We start from the raw sequence: 20,673 nt of genomic DNA, 5'->3' as shown, positions 1-20,673 counted from the left end.
GTTATCTAGTCTATTGTATAAGCAGACTGCACTACTCGTGAGTTTCATGATGGCGCTAAATCACAGGGCATAGACTATGTTGTATAATAGAAATGGAATCCATGAGTTACAGTTATGAACACAAAACTTATGGCTTTGTTACTATGTTATTTTATTAAACATTTATCTGATTTTTATGTCGGGTACATCTGGATTAGTATTTGCTGATTTTTAGAGGAAAAGATGAAATGCAGCTGGAACAGTGACTTATGTGGTTAACATATTACAAAAATGGCTTATCATAAACCAATACACACACCTCTTACCTTATTTGTTCAAAAATTCATGACAGAGCCAGAAAACAGGGGGAAACAAAGACCCAAAGTCAGGGACAATTTTTAAATATAATTCTATTTCATTGAAACAGCTAATGGAACAAAAGGTAGGTTTCCATTGATATGGATTTTCTAAAGAATAAAAAGTATGACACTCTAATATCAGTTAAAAGTCTTGTAGTTGAAACACGAGTATGTCCTTAAGGGGGTCATTTGCATATATCCCAAGGGGCACCACTACAGGAGGTTTAAGGTATTACACAGTGAATACTCTAACTTGACTTGCTCTTTCTTACAGTTTTTACTGAATGGTTTGTAATGTGTGACCTTTTTTTTTTTTCCTTTGGTTGGGAATTACTGACTAAATAATCCTCAGTGGTTTATCAGAAAATATGAAATTTTCAGAGGGGCAGGGAAAATGTGAGGCAAAATTGTTTTGCAAAATAAGGCACAGTGGAGAGGTACATTGATGCACAATTATTACAGAACATACACATGAGGAAAAATGTTGTTCTGGCCTTCCTTGCAGTGCACCAGTTTCTATTACATATATAAGAATGGTACTTCACCATTATCGGGGCAACAGTTCCAACTAGCGCTGGCATGCCCACGCAATGTTTATATGACGAAATGCTGGTTAAGTGTAGGAAAATGTGATGAAACTGTTAAGCGTTAATTTCAATAAATACAGCTGCCTGTTCCACTACAGAATCGTGGTCACATTTTTTATAGTTTAGACCTCTTTGGTGCCCGTTTGGGCTTCGTTTCTGCTCATTTTTAATTGATTTTAACCCATTCCTCTGATGTTGCCATAATGTGCACTGTTACGTTTCAAAGGTTACGGCTGAAAATAACTTGTGTAATACTGTGCACTCAGCAGGTTTATTAAAATAATTTAATAATAAAACTGCTTTCCTTTTCTTTAATTAGCATAAATATAGCATGAGGTGGAATCAGAAATGTAACACCTCAGATTCGTATAGAAATAAACAGAATTACAAAACACATTTCACTATCAGTCTTTCACATAAACCATCTTGAATGTTTTTCATTGTTTGAATGTTTCAAGTTAGGAGGTATTCAGGTACTAGTGATCTTAAGGGAATAATTGCTATGCATTTTTAACTTCCTTCTGAATCAGTTTAACCAAGCCAGTTTTCCCATAATTAAACACATGATGAAGTATCTCTTTAAAATAATATTGGACGTTTCTGAGGACAGAGCAGATTCGGTAATGTGCTTTTCTTTTCCCTAGACCATTTGTGGTATTTGCTCCTATTCTATGGATCCATATAAGCACTTTGTTAGTTCCTGTCCTGCATACACTTTGGATTAAATACTTTAGGGATCTGTATTATTGGCTTTTCAAAGTTTGCATGAGGAAAAATCAGAGTTGGCGGCAATAAACAACAGAAGTAAAGTTACCCTAGCTCCCTGTACTGTTCTGCTTAGTTTAGGAAATGTTGCCTTTAGGTTGTAGCTTTGAGTGGGCAGATGAATGATACAGTGCTTGCAGTGAAGTACAATTGTTAGGCAATTACAGTATAAATTGTGCTGAAATTGTTAGCTGATAATGACATGTATAGCTTCAAGGCTAACAGCTGTGCGATCATTGCTAACTCATTAGAACTCTTGGCCCAATAACGGAAAAGTACCAATAGTTGTAAAGAGAAGCTAGCTTATATCCAGTGCTTTATGTTACACTGTGCCATGGGTATGTTGCAGTACACCTCTGCAATGAACTTGTGACTCAGATTACTGGCTAAAATATCTCCCAGAACAGTATCTCCTTCTTAATGCATGTACAAGCTAAGGACAGAAATATGCAGTGCAAACTCGTATAATAAGCATCATCCTTCTTTTATAATAGTATAACCCTGTCTTTATTCTTAAAGCACTAAATGTTGAAATGTAGTATGGAAATTCATGCATATAGGCGAGAAGCAAGATTTTGCAAAAGAAAGTTGATACATTACTGCTAGCCAATCTTTCAAAGCAGGGACTTTGGACTTCACTTTACATTTTGGGATGCTAAGTACCTTCTGAAAAATTTCTTCTGTTCCTTTGTTAAACAAGATAAACCCATAATGCACCACTGCCTCTTTTTAAGAACAGTTCAAGAACACTATCTGATTAAGTGAATTGCTTAGAGTCACCTAGTTTACAAGTGGATAATAAGGAAATCAAACTATGGATTAAAACAAAGGTAATTCGTAATGAACAGGCTAATGTTTTGGGTTAAACGGGTAGGCATTTTGCCAAATTCCTAGGCAATACAGATTTACAATATTATAAGCTAAGACATTATTTATAATGTGTCATCTTTTTCATGGTTTATGTTCTTGTATAAAAACTAGTTAATCCAGTGTCACCTTTATGAAAGTATTTATAAGGTGTTAGAATCACATTAAATATCCTTATATTTTATATAGTCCTGTTTCCTGCCAATATGGCACTTGTAAAGAAACAAATTTCTGTAGCTTATTTAGAAATACTAACATCTAATGAAAAAAATCCCACCTATTCTGAATTTATCAACTGCATCTTACCAGCCATGCCTCAAGAAATGGATAGGGTAGTCTGGGGGATTGTTATACACTATATGTTTAGTGTGTGTGTATGTTTAGTCCATTATACCACATGACAGAAAAGACAAATTACATATCTATCACCTGATTTCTAAATGAGAACAGAAGGCTCTGAATAGTGGCCCCTTCAGGACATAATGCCTCTGGACTGGTTCCATTGTATTTGACGAAAAATGCTTCTCATGTATGAGGCGCATACTTCAGCAGTTCGGTATAACAGTAGCTCTGTTTCCCTTTTTGTTTTATAATTTCAAATGCCATGGTTTGTACACAGTCAGTCCACAGGGTGGAAAAGATATCCTTCCCAGATAATTACAAACACGTGCGCGCACACACAGCTATTTCTCTCTCTCTCTCTCTCTCTATATATATATATATATATCTATATATATATGCGCACGCACAGATATATATCTATATCTATCTATTTATCTAATATATATATATATATATATATATATATATATATATATTAGATAAATAGATAGATATAGATATATATCTGTGTGTGCGCATATATATATATATATATATATATATATATATATATATATATATATATGTGGTTCCACTTCAGAATCTCGAATTACTGAAAACTTGAACATCATATGGTCGAGACCATATGATCGAGTTTTCAGAAACCTGAAATTCCGAAGTGAAATAAAAAAAAAAAAAATACCCAAACACATTGTTTCTGCAGGGGCCCCTGCACCCCCACACCCCCCCTACTTAAATATACCAACTCCAAGATCGCGCTACAGTGGGGTAAAGGGAAATCTCCCATTCCGCACTGTATGCAGTAGTGCAGAATGTGATATTTCCAGTTTCCTCGCTATAGTGCGATCACGGAGATGGTATATTTAAGTAGGGAGGGGACAGGGAGGCTTGCTCCCCTGCAGAAATGATGTGTTTGGATATTTTTTTTTTATTTCACTTCGGAATTTCGAGTTTCTGAAAACTCGATCATATGGTCTCGACCATATGAAGTTCGCGTTTTCAGTAATTTGAGATTCTGAAGTGGAACTATATATATATATATATATATATATATATATATATATATATATATGGGTCTACTTTATTTCACTGAAAGCTCACTTAACTGAAACTCAGTTGCCTGTACACAATTCACTGAAAGATCATTTTACTGAAAACTCATTTGAATGAAACTCATTTCGCTGAAAGTTATATATGGCCTTTTCCCAACTGTAGTATGATCCTGGAGATAGTATATAAAGTAAGGGGGGTGTGGGGGGCACAGACCCCTACACTGAGTAGTGTGGGGGGGCATAGCCTCCCACATATTTTGGTTATATATTGTTTTCTGGAAAGAGTTATTCATTGGACTTGTAAGTATCCATATCTATGGTTTTAAACATTTAAAATAGGTGGGGGGGCTACGTCCCCCCTAACTCCCAATGTGGGGGGCTGTGCCCCCCACACAGCCCCCTTACTTTATGTACTAACTCCAGGATCACACTACAGTGGGGAAAAGGCCATATATAACTTTCATCAACTAAATGATTTTCAGTCAAATGAGTTTTCACTGAAATGAGCTTTCAGTGAATTGTGCACAGACAACTGAGTTTCAGTGAAATGAGCTTTCAGTGAAATGAAGTAGACCCATATATATATATATATATATATATATATATATATACCACATGCATAAAAATGTATTTTGTATTTTTTGCCATTAAGAGTGTACCTGAATTGTGACCTCCCAAGATGTTAGATATTTTGCGTTTGAATAATCATGTGCCAATTTAATTAGATGTAATTATTCATAGTGGATCCCTTGGTATTTCAGTAACATGAGCTTCATCATTTCCTGTGAAAGAAATCTAGTTTGTGAAATTCAGAGGCAGTACAGAAATATAAATGTAGTGTAAAATGTTTATTTTAGGCCCACGGTCATTTTATAGGAATTCGTTTTCAGTGGCTCATTCTCTGTATTTAGCAGTTTGCTTAGCCAAGTGTCACTTTCCATGTGAAGTTTTATCTGCTCTCACGTAAGATTATATTCTGTGGCTTCTGCATGCCTAACATGGATTTTTTAACAAGACTGATATGCTAACATATACAGAAATAATGAATGCTACAGCTTGTTATTATAATATACTTTAGAATAAGTTAATGTTAAGGCAAGATGGTCATCATTACAACCCTGGAGTAACCTGAAGAGAAACATTGTAGGCAGTGCAGCATTTATAAACATACAAAGAAACGCATACATTTGTAGGCTTAAGCTTGCAGTTACTGGGACATCTAGCTGCTGAGTATGAACTTAGAATGAAACTGAAGCTTGACAGCTAATATGTATTGCCTAAGAACTACAAGAACCATAACTGCATGTAGTGAACTTCTGCCAATTATTTGTTGTGCAGGGCTATAGTTTATGAAAAAGTAAAGTGTCTTAATTAGGTAGCGATATGTTGTCAATCCGTTAGTTCAGTGCTCTGGGTTAAACCAAATAAGTGGTGTAACCTGAGGCAAAGACTGGGGACCTTTTTTAAATATTGCTGTTTTCCAATTTGAAAGGTTCTACAACAAGGTTATTTTGCTAGCATGTATTTTCTGGGAAAAATAAAAAGAAATGTGCATGTCTAATATTTGCCGTTACCTTCATTACTAACATTTAAATGTTCTTCTTGAGTTAAGGATTGCAGTCCAATATTAAATGTGTCTTAATTAACCATAAAATTAGCAGAGCAATGGAGGGATGAGCAAAAACAATAAAACTAGGAGAAAAGACCAGAAACATCAAGATACATCTACAGCAGGATATTAAAGTGTTAGAACAATATATTGTCTTAACCTCTGCCTGAAGATTAGACTATTACAGGAAATCACACACTCCAGTATATTATAACAGTGAAGTTTGCAATAGTTTTAAAGAGCAAGTAAACTGACTGAGGTAAATATAAGTATGTGTCTCATTTATAATACCTACATGTGTTAGACATATAGAAGGCTGCATCATTAAACCCGTACTGTAAAACTTTGAAATTTGCAGGCAATGTTAACAGCAGTATTTCAATGATTTGATTACTTATTGTCTCAAGTGGCAAACTTTAAGTTGCTCTACCAAGCATATCTAGTGTGGAATCAGAGAAGAAGCTTACCCAAGTTGTCAGACAATCTTTTAGTAAAAATGTTTAGCATGTAACAGTCTGTTATACTGGAATTACTGTTCTTTCAACTCAAGTACCGATTACTGAGCCAGTAAGTTTTAGCGCTAAGCTTTTAGTGTAACATGCACAATTTTATACATTTTGATTATAGATAAAAATAAACAGTTGCATTTTTCCAATATATATATACTTACAATACAGATAAAAGCAGCACTTTGAGGGAGAAGTGGGTACCGATAAAAATGTTACTACAATATTGCAGCTGGCATGCTATATTATATGGTTTATTCTGTATACAGTGTATCAGAATTTATATATGTAAACATCACTGTCTTATGGTTAGCAAACCACAAGTGTGCTTAACAGATAGTGCTCCAGGGTCATCTCTGAAAAGTGGGACTTGGAATTAAACTGGACACATTTAACAACGAAATTAAAAAAATGTTCCCATTTCACCTCATTCATTGTAAATGAAACTTTACAGCTCTGCCTGTGAAGTCTGTTGTATCCTTGTACTGATCAAATGTGGGATAACTATATTACTTTTAACAGGACTATCATTTTGTTCTATGTTTAACAGACAGAGCTCATCAATGGTGGGCTTAACTAAAAACTTACTGGCGGTGTTTAGAAAAGAATTCTCAAAAAATTATACACTTCGAAGGTAAAAATCCCACACAATGCCTTTCATCTTTTGAGAATCACCAGTTATCACAATAAGATTAGAGAAGAGAAGGCTCACATCAAATTACTCATGCAGCTTAAACTGTAAAGGCATATATTATAGTGATAGACCTTATTTCAATAATGCACAAAATTTAAATTAACAGCAGAGTCTTTAAAGAACATGTTTCTATTAAACTTAATCATAAAGACAATGATACCGTTTCAGGACATAAGTGAATTTATAGAATTCATCTATGTTTATGTCCACAAAGAAATGATGTTTTTTGCATTTATATAATTATAACAATGGAAAGGAAATGTAAAATATAACAGTAGTCTTGTATACTACACAACATAATGCAAGACTTGAATGAAATGAATACTTATCAGTTATAAGACACATCTCTTACCCTTATATTCACCTGCATTAGCTTATGAACAAAGTTTAGATAATATTGCTTAACTAGTAATGCTTTGATTACTTATGCACCAGAAAGTAATGCAGATGGCAATGATGTGTGCAAAAGTTCACTAAAGTTCCTCTGTTTACAGTCTGTAGGAATCTATGGCATTCACTGCATTTAACAAACTAATAAATCAAACTCCAGTGCATATGGTAAAAGGTACAGGCTCTGTACCTGCCCCTTAGATTCTGTGACAGTCATGTGCGATGCTAGTCATTTAATACTGCATCAGTTGTACTGTTTTCCCTGCAAACATGACAGATACTGTGCTGGTGTGCTGAAAGATATGGAAAGCACCTTCATACATGGACACTGCATTGTTTCACTGTGTCAAGTCACACATAATATATGTAGTCTGTAGCAAGCCATGGAATACAGACTGAGATAACTAATTCTAAATGCAGACTGCTTTCCTCTGCAAGCAGAGGGGCTCCATCGCTTCATTCAGCAAAGCTTTTCTCTTGGTTGACAATGCACCTTTCCTTCCTTAAGAGTGAGAAGTCTTTTTCTTTTTAGATTTCACCCTTGCTTCTCCCTTTAGCAAGAAAATCAGAACAAGATGTGGGTTCAGCAAAATGTTTCATATTGTATGACACCACATTCCATGCAGCAGACGGTGAATACTATTTGATCCTGTTTGAGCCACCTTTTCAAATCCAGACATTAAAGGCTGAAGCTAGAGGGGATACCCTTCATCTGCTGTCCATCTGGTTACAGTTTCATAAGACAGACATTTACATCTCTTTGCATTGGGAATGTTTATATTACTACACATGGTCTTAAATGTCAGATATAAATTGTCCAGTATAAAATGGTCAATATATTATTAACTACACTTTTTTTACAAAACTGATAAAGAGTTCAAAAATATTCTTCATTAATATTTACACACTCCATGCGTGATGGTTAGTGATCACTGCAAGAAAACACAAAACAAGCATGTTAGTTCCTTAAAATTATAAAATATTTCATTTATTTGCATCTTTAATATTTCAACACTTTTCTCATATTTGCTGCTAGGCTGAAATGTGATAATAAAGTCCCATTTCTGTTCTAAACCACTATTTCTAAAACTTGTGAATACATGCACGAAAACAGAGTACAGACATATTCAGAGTATTACATTTTTAATCCTGTTTATTCAGTGGCTATACAGGTTTGAAAATTACTCTAGACAGAGTGTGCATCCATTTAACAAACACACACTATATATATATATATATATATATATATATATATATATATATATATATATATATATACACACACACACACACACATACACACACACACACACACACACACACACACACACACACACACACATATATTTATATATATATATATATATATATATATACACACACACACACACACACACACACACACACACATATATATATGTATGTATATATGTATATACACAGTAGCGTTTTATTAAGAAATTCTTCTGTATGATAGCATTTTCTTAGTAATTCTGTAATATTGTCTTTTATATCATGATGCCTGGACTGAAACATTATATTAGTGTGGACTTCCACATGTCTGTACATATTTAACAGATAATTTGGATGAGCTCTGAGATGACTTGATTCATTTATCAGTTAGATATGATCCCTAAAAAATGCAGAAGAAACAGAATAGCCAAAACATAATTTAATCATAAGTAAGACATTTGTCCAAGAAAGACTTCAGGAAGTGTCACGTTTTATTTAATGATGTTTGATCTGTAGGCTCAATCAAGTGACTGCATGGGCAGTTGTATACCTTCTAGGACTATCAGAATCACCAGTCTGTTAGCATTTTTCTCCCAGGACCCATTATATGTTTGAATAGTACAATGTTAAATAAACAAAAGCTGTTTACAGTTATCAGTGGCTTCAAATATGAAGTAATGTGACACAGTCTTAGATGGAAATTCTAGGTTTACAGTTAAAACCAAAGGGAAAGGCATGTGAAACCTTAAAGAGAATAACACATTCACTATTAAACACTACCTTATCAGTCACCAGAGACCTGATGTTATAATCCTGTTTTATATTTTTTGTCTGAGCTATTTGTGAATGAATACATTGTAAGTTAAGGAAGTACAATGGTCACTTTGTGAGGCTATCTTCCTTATAAAGCTATGCACCCTACCTCATAAGCTAGTGGGATTCTGCCCTTAAATGGAACATCTCATCTCAACTAAGGCTACTCACGTTGCTTTGCATCCCAATCATTTTCCACTATTCCGAGCATAGATGATCACTGTACGTCTCTCTGTTTTATTATTTATTACCCATCATCTTCATTTTTTATTTCTCTTCTTCATTTGATTAATCGTTTCTGATGACTATTGTAGCTTCCTTCCCTGGTGACCACATATTCTAGTGCTCTCACTGCATCTCTCAGAATAGGTTGCCCATTTCACATATATTTTTGATAAAGGGTGTGTAATGATAGCTATGGCTGTGTGTGCATTGCCTTTACACAAAGCACAATAACTGCCATCATTCAGTCAGGCTATCCCCCATGTCATAGACATTACTACAACCCCATATCCACAAAAATAAATATATATATGTTTTTTTTTTTAGGTTTACCTTTGAAAGGTTGAAAATACAATGTACGAACAGTCATTTGTGCAACCTATTTATGTGAAAATACATAAAGCCAATTTGCAAAATGTTGAAAATCAGTTAGCGGAATTCCATATTCGACCTTTTTCGAACCTGTGTGATTAACTGTTTGTATAGATAGGCACTGAATAACTCCGAACACAAACATCTGTGAATCTAATCAAGTGCAGAATATAGAAATCCCTTTCGCAAACATCACGCTGAATGCACGTCATATGCGCGGCGCACAGTCCATATTTAAAGTGAAACACATGTGCAAAAGTATACATTTGCAGTCCATAATACCACCATAGCTCTGTATGCTCCAAAGAGAAATACACTCCTGTAGAGTGATTTAGTGTGCCGTGTTTCAAAACGAACAGTGCTTAACAACCAATTTTATGAAGCCCTGTGCAGTAAATTGCGCCCTGTTGCAGAGAAGCCTTTCAAAGGCTGCTTCTTTATCCTTGAGCCTCTTCCTTTGAGATGATGCTAGTACACAAATTCATGTCTAATACATATGTCATCCACATGATTTTGCTCCAGCTGGATGGCATGCAACACATCTAACAGGTACAGTTGTTTTTTTTCTCCATTAAAATCCGAAGTCTCCTGTGCCACCCCTCTATTGAGTTTTGGCTATGAGGATAGCCCATGGTAAATGTATCAAATTGATTCCAGAAGGGCATTTCAAAGGTGGGAGGCAACCTTTCAGATGTCGTACCCCATATGGCATATTGCCTTGGTCTGTCCAGGATATAGTTCTCCTTAAAAAGGTACAAAGAGCCTCACCATTCTCTGGCATGTCTGATACGATCTCTAAGAAGGTACATGCAACTTCCTTGAGGGCCACAAAAGCAAGTGCTGGGATCTCCTTACAACGCATTGCAAATGACACATCGCTACCAAAAGTTGAGGCCAAATGTAACTTTTGTATCTGACACTAGACTATCTGGCAGAGGTGAAACCAGCAGCCCTTCGCTGCAGATTCACTCAGATGATGCTTTATACAATTCAAGGGAGCCCTCCCAAAATCAGTTAGAACCATGTTAGGCATTAACTTTAAATCATGCTGCACACATACTTCCAACACAATACTCAAGAACAGGTCATAACACTGTTCTGACTTGCTAGGCAATATGTCATACACTACTGGACATACTTTCCTACTGTTAACATTATCTAAAGCACAGTGTATACTGTCGCTTTGGCGACATTCAGAGGTGCTAATGGGAAATGTGCCATCTGCCATGATATACTCCGAGTTACACAGCATTTTTAGGTTAGCCGGGGTAGTTATCACAACAATATGAACGGAATCATCCGTATCACCACTGCTGTGGTGCACTATAAAGGCACCCGATTTAATGGGTAGCATTTCAGGGCTCAAATCCCTCAATGACCTCATGGCTTGAAATGTTGCAGCTTTCTTGTTGCACCTATGCCTAGATATCATCTGCTTTAAGGCAGTTGTATTGGGAAGCTCGTGTACGACATCAGAGGAAGTGGCGGCTAGTACTTCGGAGACCACCTTACAGGGGTCCTCTATTGAGTGCTCTGCCCTTCTTTTAAGATGGTCTCGTACCCTGAATAATTCAGTTTTGAGGACATCAGGAGCATGATCGTACTCTGTAATCTTCAGTAGTTTAAACCTGTCACAATCCACTTCAGTGACACACTTGCCGTTACACTTATCCTTATTCTTCTTTATACAGCACCAGTACTGCTTGTCATTCACAGCACCAATATGTCTTGTCATTCAAAGCAGCAATACTGCTCATCATTCACAGCACCAATACGTCTTGTCACTCACAGCACCAATACTGCTCGTCATTCACAGAACCAATACTGCTCATCATTCACAGCACCAAAACGTCTTGTCATTCATAGCACCAATACTGCTCGTCATTCACAGCACCAATACAGCTTGTCATTCACAGCACCAATACGGCTCGTCATTCACAGCTCCAATACAGCTTGTCATTCACAGCACCAATACGGCTCGTCATTCACAGCACCAATACTGCTCGTCAGTCACAGCACCAATACGGCTCGTCATTCACAGCACCAATACTGCTCGTCATTCACAACAGTAATACTGCTCGTCATTCACAGAACCAATACTGCTTGTCATTCACAGCACCAATACTGCTCGTCATTCACAGCACCAATACAGCTCATCATTCACAGCACCAATACTGCTCGTCATTCACAGCACCAATACTGCTCATCATTCACAGCACCAATACGTCTTGTCATTCACAGCACCAATACTGCTCATCATTCACAGCACCAATACGTCTTGTCATTCACAGCACCAATACTGCTTGTCATTCACAGCACCAATACTGTTCGTCATTCACAGCACCAATACTGCTCATCATTTACAGCACCAATACTGCTCGTCATTCACAGCACCAATACTGCTCGTCATTCACAGCACCAATACTGCTCGTCATTCACAGCACCAATACTGCACGTCATTTACAGCACCAAAACTGCTCATCATTCACAGAACCAATACTGCTCGTCAGTCACAGCACCAATACTGCTCATCATTCACAGAACCAATACAGCTCATCATTCACAGCACCAATACTGCTCGTCATTCACAGCACCAATACTGCTCGTCATTCACAGCACCAATACTGCTCGTCACTCACAGCATCAATACTGCTCATCATTCACAGCACCAATACTGCTTGTCATTCACAGCACCAATACTGCTCGTCATTCACAGCACCAATACTGCTCATCATTCACAGCACCAATACGTCTTGTCATTCACAGCACCAATACTGCTCGTCATTCACAGCACCAATACAGCTTGTCATTCACAGCACCAATATGGCTCGTCATTCACAGCTCCAATACAGCTTGTCATTCACAGCACCAACACGGCTCGTCATTCACAGCACCAATACTGCTCGTCACTCACAGCACCAATACTGCTCGTCATTCACAGCACCAACACTGCTCGTCATTCACAGCACCAATACTGCTCATCATTCACAGCAACAATACCGCTTGTCATTCACAGCACCAATACAGCTTGTCATTCACAGCACCAATACTGCTCGTCATTCACAGCTCCAATACAGCTTGTCATTCACAGCACCAATACGGCTCGTCATTCACAGCACCAATACTGCTCGTCATTCACAGAACCAATACAGCTCATCATTCACAGCACCAATACTGCTCGTCAGTCACAGCACCAATACTGCACGTCATTTACAGCACCAAAACTGCTCATCATTCACAGAACCAATATTGCTCGTCAGTCACAGCACCAATACTGCTCGTCATTCACAGAACCAATACAGCTCATCATTCACAGCACAAATACTGCTCGTCATTCACAGCACCAATACTGTTCGTCATTCACAGCACCAATACTGCTTGTCATTCACAGAACCAATACTGCTCATCATTCACAGAACCAATACTGCTCGTCACTCACAGCACCAATACTGCTCGTCATTCACAGAACCAATACTGCTCATCATTCACAGCGCCAATACTGCTCGTCATTCACATCACCAATACAGCTTGTCACTCACAGCACCAATACTGCTCGTCATTCACAGTACCAATACTGCTCGTCATTCACAGAACCAATACTGCTCGTCACTCACAGCAACAATATTGCTCGTTATTCACAGCACAAATAATGCTAGTCATTCGCAGCACCAATACTGCTTGTCATTCACAGCACCAATACTGCTCATCATTCACAGCACCAATACTGCTCGTCATTCACAGCACCAATACTGCTCGTCATTCACAGCACCAATACTGCTCGTCATTCACAGCACCAATACTGCTCGTCATTCACAACACCAATACTGCACGTCATTCACAGCACCAATACTGCTTGTCATTCACAGCACCAATACTGCTCGTCACTCACAGCACCAATACTGCTCGTCATTCACAGCACCAATACAGCTCATCATTCACAGCACCAATACTGCTCATCATTCACAGCACCAATACTGCTCGTCATTCAGAGCACCAGTACTGCTCGTCATTCACAGAACCAATACTGCTCGTCATTCACAGCACCAATACTGCTCGTCATTCACAGCACCAATACTGCTTGTCATTCACAGCACCAATACTGCTCGTCATTCACAGAACCAATACTGCTTGTCATTCACAGCACCAATACTGTTCGTCATTCACAGAACCAATACTGCTCGTCAGTCACAGCACCAATACTGCTCGTCATTCACAGCACCAATACGGCTCGTCATTCACAGCACCAATACTGCTTGTCATTCACAGCACCAATACTGCTTGTCATTCAAAGCACCAATACTGTTCGTCATTCACAGCACCAATACTGCTTGTCATTCACAGCACCAATACTGCTCGTCATTCACAGCACCAATACTGCTAGTCATTCACAGCACCAATACTGCTCGTCATTCACAGCACCGATACTGTTCATCATTCACAACACCAATACAGCTCGTCATTTACAGCACCAATACGTCTTGTCATTCACAGCACCAATACGTCTTGTCATTCACAGCACCAATACTACTCGTCAGTCACAGCACCAATACTGCTTGTCAGTCACAGCACCAATACTGCTCGTCATTCACAACACCAATACTGCTCGTCACTCACAGCATCAATATGTCACAGCCTTCTCCTTATAGTACTGGTACCCATCCACTACTAATAATTATCTCCCTTTCTGAGTTGTACTGGTCATATACACAGCATTCAGCACTCCAGGCTTAAACTGCACATTACACGCATTATCATCCTAAAAGTACACAAATACCATTACATTATGGTAGTACCGATGTACATTTTATGACTTTTTCTTTCTCATTGTATATATATCTTACCTGCATGGCGCCTGTACACTCTTTGAATCTGCTAACTGTTTACTAGGCGAGATAACCGGTTAGGGGAAGCAAAACAGAACTACTTTCAGTTACAGATTCACATTATATTTTCATGACAGCCAATTAGCTCGCATTCATATGTGCAAACACAAATAAGCCGAATTGCAGAAGCAGTTCACAATTTTTGGAATCGCTCAGTTTGTATTCGCATTTCTGTGAACTTGAAAACTTAACTTCCACACAAATGAATTTCGATATTTCGATTTTCAACCTTTCAAAGGTAAACCCTTTTTTACTGTGGGAACTCCTCCTTTCCATGTATCAACCTTTTAATCTTTTACCTAGTGACATTGGCTTTACCCAGGTAGAGTCACCATTAACATCAGTCCTCTCCCAGCCAATTGCTCCATCCTACCTGCAGGATCAAGCAACATCTTGGAATAAGTCCCAGATCTATCCCACAGTGGGATGCATCCCAAATGGGCAGAACTGTGTGCCACTACAGGGATACCGCTTGTCTCTGTTCTTCACTGAGTGTTGTCCTGCCAAGCATTTTTGCAAGGGCTATAACTGTTCAGGTGATTGGGTCATGCTTCTGGAGAGTGGTCATCATACTGGTCTTCTGGCTAATGTCCATCAAGGTGGTACCCAAGCCCTACCTTACCATGTGCATGTTCTTTGCATCCAAGGGTTTGACAAGTAATGGGCCTGTGTGATGCACATCCATGCATGCATCGAGTCCAACAGGAACAAACAGCACCCCCTTGTACAAATAAGAGCAGAGTGTGCTCTGGGAAAATGCTGTTACCCATTTTCCTAAAGAGAGACAGTTAAAACTTTGGGCTGGGCTTTAACATAGGTCCTAGAGGGGTGTAGGTCACAAACTGACATTGCAATTCTCTCCCAGACTTACTTGCCATATCAAAAGGTGCTTCAACAAAGTATTAGATTAAGGGTGTGCACACTTATGCAACAAGCTTATTGTACGTTTTTTTTATTTTTTATATTTTTCCCCTAACAGATTTGTTTGTTTTTCAATTGAATTTACAGGTTGTATGTCACATTAAATGTGGGAAAGGTTTTGAAATGATTTATTGTGGTCTCATTTTTTTTTATATCACAAAAACGTGGCATTTTAACAGGGGTGTATACACTTTTTATATATCCACTGTATATATATATATATATATATATATATATATATATATATATATATATATATTTAAGGTAATGTTGGAGGCAGGAAATATATAAAATGCAAGCTTATTCAGTATTCCACATAGCCACACAAAACAAGACAAAAATAAATGCACTCTTGGCTTCCAGTTCAAAACAGAACAGAAGAAGCAGAGTAACCTTAGTTAATCTTCACCAACGGTGTTCAGCCCAAATAGCCCCTCCAGGATACAGGCTGTCTTTAAAAGCAAAGTCCAAGTCTGTAGGCCTCTCCCAAGCCCAGCTTCCAGCTCTCTAAACAGATACTTCCACAGGTTATACTCTCTAGGTTAGCTACAATAGGACCACACACTCCACACTCCCGCACCTTCCTTCACATGATCTTCTAAGTGATGAACTCATTTCATGACTCTAACCCTTTAAGCTATTTCCTTTTACAGAGCAATAATGAATAGTTATTATCTGACTGATGCACCACTGCCTTCCCATCTCAAAAGCTAGATGGCTCCCAATCAAACACAAAGTTCAGCTACTCTTAGACTCTCACCTATTCAGACGCCTGCATCTAGATTCCAAACTAAAACCAAAGAAATCTATCCCAAGCTTCTCCATTCTTGTTCAGAGCTCTGGAAATCCCTCATTCCTACTGAAAAGGACTACCATCTTTCCCTACACTGAGATAACAACTCAAAAAATAAATCTGTCACAATTCAGTTTGTAGATGCTTCACCACTGGCCACATCTCACATCACCTAAATATTCTTCATCTTCTACATTACCGCTCCTCTACCTAACATTTGTATTAACTTCTTGATGCCAAATGCATCTGATACCAAATTAATCAAATGTATACTTTACTGAGGATTTATCTGTAATTACTAACTGCAGCATTTCTATGCAATTTGTTTGCCTTGCACTTAATATTGTAATTACATTCTGGCCAACAGGTGTGCGAGATCCCATAATTCTCGGTATTGGGAAATCTGCCATTTTCCCTGACATTGTGCGATCTCGGAGTTACTATAAATAATTAGCAGGAGGTGTGGGGGTGCATGGGGCTTTATGTTATTTTTTAAACTTTTATTTTGCATGTTCCAAGACTTTTGCTCAGCACAAGTCTAGTAGTGTGTCAGCATTTGCAAAGTCGATTGTGGTTGACGTTGTGAATATTAATATTTGGATCATTTGCTCATTATCTAGCGCCATAATATGTACATTTATATATCTATGTCTGTCTATATCTATATCTGTCTATATCTAATCTATTTATATATATCATTTATGTCAATGTACATTTATATATCTATGTCTGTCTATATCTATATCTGTCTATATCTAATCTATTTATATCTAATCTATTTATATATATCATTAATGTCAATGTACATTTATATATCTATGTCTGTCTATATCTATATCTGTCTATATCTAATCTATTTATATATATCATTTATGTGAATGTACATTTATATATCTATGTCTGTCTATATCTATATCTGTCTATATCTAATCTATTTATATATATAATTTATGTCAATGTACATTTATATATCTATGTCTGTCTATATCTATATCTGTCTATATCTAATCGATTTATATATCATTTATGTGAATGTACATTTATATATCTATGTCTGTCTATATCTATATCTGTCTATATCTAATCTATTTATATATATAATTTATGTGAATGTACATTTATATATCTATGTCTGTCTATATCTATATCTGTCTATATCTAATCTATTTATATATATCATTTATGTCAATGTACATTTATATATCTATGTCTGTCTATATCTATATCTGTCTATATCAAATCTATTTATATATATCATTTATGTGAATGTACATTTATATATCTATGTCTGTCTATATCTATATCTGTCTATATCTAATCTATTTATATATATCATTTATGTGAATGTACATTTATATATCTATATCTGTCTATATCTATATCTGTCTATATCTAATCTATTTATATATATCATTTATGTCAATGTACATTTATATATCTATGTCTGTCTATATCTATATCTGTCATTATCTAATCTATATATATATATATCATTTATGTCAATGTACATTTATATATCTATGTCTGTCTATATCTATATCTGTCTATATCTAATCTATTTATATATATAATTTATGTCAATGTACATTTATATATCTATGTCTGTCTATATCTATATCTGTCTATATCTAATCTATTTATATATATCATTTATGTGAATGTACATTTATATATCTATGTCTGTCTATATCTATATCTGTCTATATCTAATCTATTTATATATATCATTTATGTGAATGTACATTTATATATCTATGTCTGTCTATATCTATATCTGTCTATATCTAATCTATTTATATATATCATTTATGTCAATGTACATTTATATATCTATGTCTGTCTATATCTATATCTGTCTATATCTAATCTATTTATATATATCATTTATGTGAATGTACATTTATATATCTATGTCTGTCTATATCTATATCTGTCTATATCTAATCTATTTATATATATCATTTATGTCAATGTACATTTATATATCTATGTCTGTCTATATCTATATCTGTCTATATCTAATCTATTTATATATATCATTTATGTGAATGTACATTTATATATCTATGTCTGTCTATATCTATATCTGTCTATATCTAATCTATTTATATATATCATTTATGTGAATGTACATTTATATATCTATGTCTGTCTATATCTAATCTATTTATATATATCATTTATGTGAATGTACATTTATATATCTATGTCTGTCTATATCTATATCTGTCTATATCTAATCTATTTATATATATCATTTATGTCAATGTAAATTTATATCTATGTCTGTCTATATCTATATCTGTCTATATCTAATCTATTTATATATATCATTTATGTCAATGTACATTTATATATCTATGTCTGTCTATATCTATATCTGTCTATATCTAATCTATTTATATATATCATTTATGTCAATGTACATTTATATATCAATGTCTGTCTATATCTATATCTGTCTATATCTAATCTATTTATATATATCATTTATGTGAATGTACATTTATATATATATATATGTCTGTCTATATCTATATCTGTCTATATCTAATCTATTTATATATATCATTTATGTCAATGTACATTTATATATCTATGTCTGTCTATATCTATATCTGTCTATATCTAATCTATTTATATATATATCATTTATGTGAATGTACATTTATATATCTATGTCTGTCTATATCTATCTGTCTATATCTAATCTATTTATATATATCATTTATGTCAATGTACATTTATATATCTATGTCTGTCTATATCTATATCTGTCTATATCTAATCTATTTATATATATCATTTATGTGAATGTACATTTATATATCTATGTCTGTCTATATCTATGTCTGTCTATATCTAATCTATTTATATATATCATTTATGTGAATGTACATTTATATATCTATGTCTGTCTATATCTATATCTGTCTATATCTAATCTATTTATATATATCATTTATGTCAATGTACATTTATATATCTATGTCTGTCTATATCTATATCTGTCTATATCTAATCTATTTATATATATCATTTATGTCAATGTACATTTATATATCTATGTCTGTCTATATCTATATCTGTCTATATCTAATCTATTTATATATATCATTTATGTCAATGTACATTTATATATCTATGTCTGTCTATATCTATGTCTGTCTATATCTAATCTATTTATATATATCATTTATGTCAATGTACATTTATATATCTATGTCTGTCTATATCTATATCTGTCTATATCTAATCTATTTATATATATCATTTATGTCAATGTACATTTATATATCTATGTCTGTCTATATCTATATCTGTCTATAGCTAATCTATTTATATATATCATTTATGCCAATGTACATTTAAATATCTATGTCTGTCTATATCTATATCTGTCTATAGCTAATCTATTTATATATATCATTTATGTCAATGTACATTTATATATCTATGTCTGTCTATATCTACATCTGTCTATATCTAATCTATTTATATATATCATTTATGTCAATGTACATTTATATATCTATGTCTGTCTATATCTATATCTGTCTATATCTAATCTATTTACATATATCATTTATGTCAATGTACATTTATATATCTATGTCTGTCTATATCTATGTCTGTCTATATCTAATCTATTTATATATATATCATTTATGTCAATGTACATTTATATATCTATGTCTGTCTATATCTATATCTGTCTATAGCTAATCTATTTATATATATCATTTATGTCAATGTACATTTAAATATCTATGTCTGTCTATATCTATATCTGTCTATAGCTAATCTATTTATATATATCATTTATGTCAATGTACATTTATATATCTATGTCTGTCTACATCTATATCTGTCTATATCTAATCAATTTATATATATCATTTATGTCAATGTACATTTATATATCTATGTCTGTCTATATCTATATCTGTCTATATCTAATCTATTTATATATATAATTTATGTCAATGTACATTTATATATCTATGTCTGTCTATATCTATATCTGTCTATAGCTAATCTATTTATATATATCATTTATGTCAATGTACATTTAAATATCTATGTCTGTCTATATCTATATCTGTCTATAGCTAATCTATTTATATATATCATTTATGTCAATGTACATTTATATATCTATGTCTGTCTATATCTATATCTGTCTATATCTAATCTATTTATATATATCATTTATGTGAATGTACATTTATGTATCTATGTCTGCCTGTATCTATATCTGTCTATATCTAATCTATTTATATATA

General features: G+C 34.8%; 1 protein-coding gene across 1 annotated transcript in view; it reads right to left on the bottom strand.

Moving 5' to 3' along the window:
* Positions 1-4,559: 4,559 nt before the first annotated feature.
* The window catches only part of COL23A1 (collagen type XXIII alpha 1 chain), a 730,410-nt gene continuing 714,296 nt past the window's right edge, over positions 4,560-20,673 (bottom strand). The window contains exon 28 of the mRNA XM_044068962.1: positions 4,560-8,082. Coding sequence (XP_043924897.1) covers positions 8,080-8,082 — 3 coding nt within the window. The 3' untranslated portion in view covers positions 4,560-8,079. The remainder of the gene's footprint in view (positions 8,083-20,673) is intronic.

Source organism: Protopterus annectens, chromosome 4.part0, assembly GCF_019279795.1.
Source record: "Protopterus annectens isolate FY-2018-M chromosome 4.part0, PAN1.0, whole genome shotgun sequence".
Taxonomy (NCBI): Eukaryota; Metazoa; Chordata; order Ceratodontiformes; family Protopteridae; genus Protopterus; species Protopterus annectens.
This window is presented reverse-complemented; position numbering and strand designations above follow the sequence as displayed.